General features: G+C 41.6%; 1 protein-coding gene and 1 pseudogene across 6 annotated transcripts in view; one reads left to right on the forward strand and one right to left on the reverse strand.

Annotated features, from left to right (window-relative positions):
• The window catches only part of SLC6A13 (solute carrier family 6 member 13), a 49,484-nt gene that overhangs the window by 20,383 nt on the left and 22,283 nt on the right, over nucleotides 1-6,818 (reverse strand). For all 5 annotated transcript variants that reach the window (XM_017545403.2, XM_017545402.2, XM_017545405.2 and 2 more), the window contains one exon: nucleotides 627-761. In XM_017545403.2, coding sequence (XP_017400892.1) covers nucleotides 627-761 — 135 coding nt within the window. The remainder of the gene's footprint in view (nucleotides 1-626; nucleotides 762-6,818) is intronic.
• Nucleotides 4,856-5,810, forward strand: LOC108315829 (annotated as a pseudogene). Its single transcript, XR_005202928.1, has 2 exons — nucleotides 4,856-5,358; nucleotides 5,416-5,810. The product of XR_005202928.1 is annotated as a 39S ribosomal protein L43, mitochondrial-like (transcript).

The raw sequence follows: 6,818 nt of genomic DNA on the forward strand, positions 1-6,818 counted from the left end.
CCCAGGCTGTAGTGCAATGGCGCAATCTCAGCTCACTGCAACTCCGCCTCCTGGGCTCAAGCAATTCTCCTGCTTCAGCCTCCTGAGTAGCCGGGATTACAGGCATCCGCCACCGCACCTGGCTCATCTGTTGTATTTTTAGTAGAGACGGGGGTTTCACCATGTTGGCCAAGCTGGTCTTGAACTCCTGACCTCAGGTGATCCACCTGCCTCAACCTCCCAAAGTGCTGGGATTACAGGCATGAGCCACCGCACCCAGCCAATTTAGAACCATTAATGAAATAATTTTTTTCTCATTTGAAGTTATCTTTTTAAATGCTTTATAATTGATGAAAATGTGTCTTAAAATACAAAGACATTGTTATGTATTGAAAACATACAGCTAAAGTAGCTTTGCACTCTGCTTAACTAACCTAAATCCTTTGCCCCATGCTTACTGCTGTTTCTCCCCCATTCTCTGATGGACCAGCTGACTAGCTCAGTATGCAGCCTGCAAACCAAGGGCTTAACATAGAGACTTGTGATCTTATCTTAACCTCAGAACTGCTGCTAATCACTCCAGTCATTCCAGAAAGGTTTATAACCACTAATGAAGATGCCTTGGAATCAGGCACAGAACTACTCACCCTCAAAGATGGGGCAGATCTTCCTCCAGGCTGTGATGCCTCCCTGGCTAGTGTACTGGCCTAGCGCTGTCTCCAGAAGGAAGACAGGAATGCCACAGGTAAACAGGAAGATGAGGTAGGGGATGAAGAAGGCACCTGTGATTAGAAAACAGGCTGTTCATTTCCTGGGACTATCCTCCTCATCATCCGCATTCACCTCCTCCCACTACCAACCCACTCTGCCAGTCAGAGCCTCGGAGATAGAGAACACGCACAGCTGCAGGAGACAGCCATCAAGATGTCTGGAACCATGACAGAGATCAAGAGTCACCGTGTTACCTAAGGAATGCACAGTCTCTTGTCTTTCTTCACTGTAGAGTTCCAGTCTGCACCTATTAAAATTTGCTCCCCACTGAACAATCACTGCCTAACACATAACTAGTGGCAATAACAAGGAGCTTATTAAATAATGGATGCCTCGGAGCACTAGCACAGCCCAAGGTCTGGAATTCTTTTCAAAGAACCCATTGCTGTTAATGTCAGGTAGTCTTTCAGCAGGCTGAAATCAGATTTCAGTCATTGTTACGATCTGAATGCATCCCCTAAAGTTTGTGTGTTGGGAACTTAATTCCCAATGCAACAGTGTTGAGATGTGGAGCCTAATCAGATGTGAGCAAGTCACGAGGGCTCTGCCCTCTTGAATGGATTAACGTTATTACTGTGAGAATGTGTTTGTTATTAAAGTGAGTTTGGGCCAGGCACACTGGCTCACACCTGTAATCCCAGCATTTTGGGAGGCTGAGGTGGGAGGATCACTTGAGCTCAGGAGTTCGAGACCAGCCTGGGCAACATGGCAAAACTCTGACTCTAAAGAAAAAACAAAAAATTAGCTGGCCATGGCCATGCATGCCTGTAATCCCAGCTACTCAGGAGGCTGAGGTGGGAGGATTGATTAAGCCTGGGAGCTCGAGGCTACAGTGAGCTGTGATTGTGCCATTGCCCTCCCTCCAGTCTGGGTGACAGAGCAAGACCCTGTCCCCCAAAAAAAGTGTATTTGGCTTTCTGTCTTTTGCATGCATACTCTCTTGCCTTTCTGCCTTCTGCCATGGGATGACACACAAAAAAGTTTTTTACCAGAGATGGATTCCTTGCCCTGGACTTCCCAACCTCCAAAACTATAAGAAATAAATCTCGGCTTCTTGTAAATTACCCATCTCAGGTGTTTTGTTGTGGCAACACAAAATGAACTAAGCCAGTAATCTGTGTCCCTCTGTTTTTATAAGTATTGGCAGAGACAAGACTACTGATGCCAGATATTCTGGTATTTTCGCTACCGTGGACCTCTCATCTGCTGGCAAGTGGACAGGCGAGTTCATAGGAATAGATGACCAGAAAAGAGAACTGGACACAGAGGAAAATCTGCTTATCTGCAGAAGGTCCCCCTCAAGCTACAACTGAGTACTAGTCAGTGCATATGTGTGAGAACACTGAGGTGAGGGAAAGAACCTTTCAAAATGATTGAAAGTAATGGTGCTGACATACTGCTAGACAATAATCTCAAGATTCACCAGGCATTAGGCACAGTGAGCAGAAGGGCATTTCCTCAGTAATGGGAAATAATTATCCCTAGACTGAGCACACTTCTGGTCCTACCTAACAAATCTTTTTTTTTTAATATATTTTTTTATTTTTTTAATTGCATTTTAGGTTTTGGGGTACATTTGAAGAACATGCAAGATTGTTGCATAGGTACACACATGGCAGTGTGATTTGCTGCCTTCCTCCCCTTCACCTATATCTGGCATTTCTCCCAATGCTATCTCTCCCCAACTCCTCACCCCTCACTGTCCCTCCCCTATTTCCCCCCAACAGACCCCTGTGCGTGATAGTCCCCTCCCTGTGTCCATGTGTTCTCATCCTACCTAACAAATCTTAAAAGCAAGACATAAAAAGATCAAGTAACTTCACTGGTCCCAGAACAGAGCTCAAGAATATTCATAGAAATATGAAATTGGCTGGGTGCGGTGGCTGACGCCTGTAATCCCAGCACTTTGGGAGGCCAAGGCAGGCAGATCACAAGGTCAGGAGTACAAGACCAGCCTGGCCAACATAGTGATACCCCGTCTCTACTAAAAATACAAAAATCAGCCAGGCATGATGGTACACACCTGTGCTCCCATCTACTTGGGAGGCTGAGGCAGGAGAATCACTTGAACCCGGGAGGTGGAGGTTGTGGTGAGTTGAGATCACATCACTGCACTCCAGCCTGGGCAACAGAGCAAGAATTCACATCAAAAAAAAAAAAAAGAAGAAGAAGAAATATGAAACTATCCAGCAACCCATAAAGCAAAAATATTACCGGGTCTGGTATTCAATCAAAAATTACCAGGAGAGAAAAGAATCAGGAAAATGTTATTCATAACAAGGAGATTAATCAATCAATTGAGCCTTACCCATAATTTACACAGATGTTAGAATTAGCAGATGAGGACACTTAAAAATTATTGTAACTGTATTGAATGTGTTCCAAAAGTTAGGGACATAAAAGATATTGAAAAAGACCCAAATAAAACTTTTGGACATGAGCATTACAATGTGTGAGATTTTTAAAATACATATCGGATGGAATTAATGTTAGTAGGCAGAGCAAAAGAAAAGATTAGTGAACTTTAACTATAGTAGAAACTATCCAAAATAAAACACAGAGAGGAAAAAGAAAATTTTTGCCTGGTGCAGTGCCTCATGCCTGTAATCCTAGCACTTTGGGAGACCAAGGTGGGTGGGTTGCCTGAGGTTAAAAGTTCAGGACCAGCCTGGCCAACATGGTGAAACCCTGTCTCTACTAAAAGTACAAAAATTAGCTGGATGTGATGAGTGCCTGTAATCCCAGCTACTTGGGAGGTTGAGGCAGGAGTATCACTTGAACCTGGGAGGTAGAGGTTGCAGTGAGCTGAGATTGTGCCACTGCACTCCAGCCTGGATGACAGAGTGAGACTGCATTTCAAAAAAAGAAAAGAAAAGAAAATTATAAAAAAGAAAATGTATGCATAAGTGGTGAGACAGCTTCAAACAGCTTAATGTAATTGGAGTCTGTAAAAGAAATAAAAGGGTGAGAAAAAGCTTGAAGAAATAACGGCTAAAAATTTTACAGATTTTACGAAAACTATCAACCTACAGAGCCAATAAGTTCAACAACACCAAGACAAAAAAAAAAAAAAAAAAGAAAAAAACTAGTCCAACACACATCATAATCACATTACTTAAACCAGAATGTCGAGTTTTTAAGGGAAAACCTTAAAAGTCATCAGAGAAAAAGGACACATGTACAAACAAACAAAGATTAAAAATAACATCAAATTTCTTATTTAAAACAATGCAAAAGAGAAGACAGTGATAAGCACATTTGTTAAAGTACTAAACGGCAGGGGGAAAAAAGTTGTCAACATGGAATTCTATACCCAACAATAATACTGTTCAAAAACGAAATAACTACTTCTTAAGACATGTGAAACCTGAAAGGATCCATAACAAGCAGAACTGAACTATAAGAAATGTTGAAGAAATTCCTTCAGGGAAAGTGAAATGATGCCACCAGATAGAAATATGAATCTACACAAAGTAATAAAGAACTTTAGAAATAGTAATTACATAGGTAAACATATAGGATGTTTTTCTTATTATTCAAACATTTTTAAAAGATAATTGGCTGGTTAAACAAAAATAAAAACAGTGTAATATGGATTTTATAACATATAAAAAATGTACAATGAGAGCACAAAGGTCAGGAGGAGAAAAATGAAATTGTAATATTTTAACATTCTTATATATAAAGTGGTTCACTATCCTTGAAGATAAATTGTGATAAGTTAAAGATGTATACCACAAAGTTTAAAATAATCACTAAAATAACACAACAAAGTTACCGCTAATAAGCCAACAAAAAAGAAGAAAACTAGCAATGGAATAATAAAAAATATTCAGTTATTCCAAAAGAATGCAGGAGGAAAGGAAAGGGGGGAAACAAATAACGGAGAGAACAAACAGATTAAAAAAAAAAAATAAGATGATAGAGTTAAACCTAATTATATGGATAATCGTATTAAATTCAGATAATCTAAATATCCCAATAAAAGGCAGGGATTATTAGATTGGCTTTTAAAACACAGACAAGACTCAACTACATGCTGTGTTTAAAAATGCACTGCAAGCTCTCCTCGCCGCCCGGGCTCCGCTGCCTCTTAGCAGTAGCCATGACTGCGCGCGGGACTCCACTTCTTGGCCAGTGCTCTCCACAACGGACTGGGTCGCTACGCGCAGCAGCTGCAGAGTCGGAGCTTCAGTGTCAGCCGCGACGGCCCCTCGTGTCGCAGCGCCAGGGGGTTTGTGGAACGGGAGGTGATCGACTTCGCCCGACGGAACCCAGGGGTCGTAACATACGTGAGCTCGCGTCCGTGCTGCGTGCCCACAGTAGTGGCCGAATACCTTAACGGGGCTGTGCGCTAGGAGAGCACCCACTGCAAGTCGGTGGAGGAGATCTCGACGCTGGTGCAGAAGCTGGCCAACCAGTCGGGCTTGGATGTGATCCGCATCCGCAAGCCCTTCCACACCGACAACCCTAGCATCCAGGGCCCGTGGCACCCCTTCACCAACAAATCGACCACGTTCCACGGGCTACGCCCCCGAGAGGTCCAGGATCCTGCCTCAGCCCAGCTCCAAGCACCGTGAAGAGTTGCCCCACCAACTCCAACCCCAGGCTTTGGACTAGTTCTCCAGTAGAGGTGGTTATTACTCTTTGGGAGTCCGAGCCCAGGTAGACAAATGGAACCCATTAGTGGGGAAGCTGACACGGGTTCTGCTTGGGATAAAGAAGAGCTGCCTATCTATTTCCAGTGCCTGCTTCTGGGGGCAGTGACCTTTGTGAACCCTTAATTTTTATCCAAGTGGCATCGCTAAAACCTGAGATGAGGAAGACTTCAAGGGTTTTACAGGACCTTTGTTTTTGAAGTCCAAATTAATAATAATGTTCTCAAAACACAATGAGAGGTCTCAAGGCTGGCTTCTGAAGAATCCCTGATATCTTATTGGTACAACCGAGCTATAGAGAGATCTCCTCTGCTGTGATGGGCTAGGCACTTTATATCTGTGTGAATGTTTGTTTAAGGATTTATAAAACCGAGGTTAATAAACTTACCCAAGGTCATTTCAGGTCTTACTTCAAAATGTGTGCATATATTAAGCCCAGGCCCCAAATTTCATTGTTTAAAAATAGACGCAGAACATATAACAACCCTCAGGGTGGCTAGTATCAAAGGCCATGTGGTTAATACATGCCTGACCTCTGAATGGGAGAAGGGAGTGATTCTCAGCCCAAGCCCAGGGTAACAAGCTTTCTCTGGTCTTAGCTATACACCTACTTCCCCCAGGGCCCCTCTTGGTGCAGAAATAAAACCTATGTCCCTTGAGCCAGCTGGTGGGGAGTGCTGAGAACCATGGGGAAGGGCAGGAAGGCTGACTAATGAATATTTTCTAGGCTTAGTTTTTTTTTTGTTTTTTTGTTTTTTGTTTTTGATGAGGAGGATGGTGGGGAAATGAGAGGATATAAAAATCTAGAAACGCTTGTAAAAAAAAATGCACTTCAAATAAAAAAGACATGAACAGGTTAAAAGTAAAAGGATAAAAAATATATACCATGCTACTACTACTCAAAATAAATCTGGAGAGTTTATCTTAATGTCACACAAAGTAAATTTCAGAGCAAAGAATATTACCAAGGGTAAAGAAGGTAATTTCATAATGATTAAAGGGTCAATTAATCAAGAGGGTCAATTAATCAGTCAGTATTTTAAATGCATATTTACCTAATAACAGAGCTTCAAAATACATGAAGCAAAAACTGGCAGAACTACAAAGAGAAATATATCAATTAATTCCTGATAAATGTTAAAGATTTTAATAGCCCTCTCTTAATAATTTATAGAATAAATATACAGAAAATCAGTAAGGATATAAAAGATTTGAAAATCCTATCAACCAATTCAATTTAGTTAACATTTATTGAATATTCTATCCAACAGTCCAACAGCAGAATATACATTAGTTTCAAATGAACAGGAAATAGTCTACCAAGATAGGCCCATATCCTAGACCACAGAACAAATCTCAATAAGTTTAAAAGGATCCAAGTCACAAAAAATTGATTCTCTGACTAAATAG

Source organism: Cebus imitator, unplaced genomic scaffold (genome assembly GCF_001604975.1).
Source record: "Cebus imitator isolate Cc_AM_T3 unplaced genomic scaffold, Cebus_imitator-1.0 Scaffold179, whole genome shotgun sequence".
Lineage (NCBI taxonomy): Eukaryota > Metazoa > Chordata > Mammalia > Primates > Cebidae > Cebus > Cebus imitator.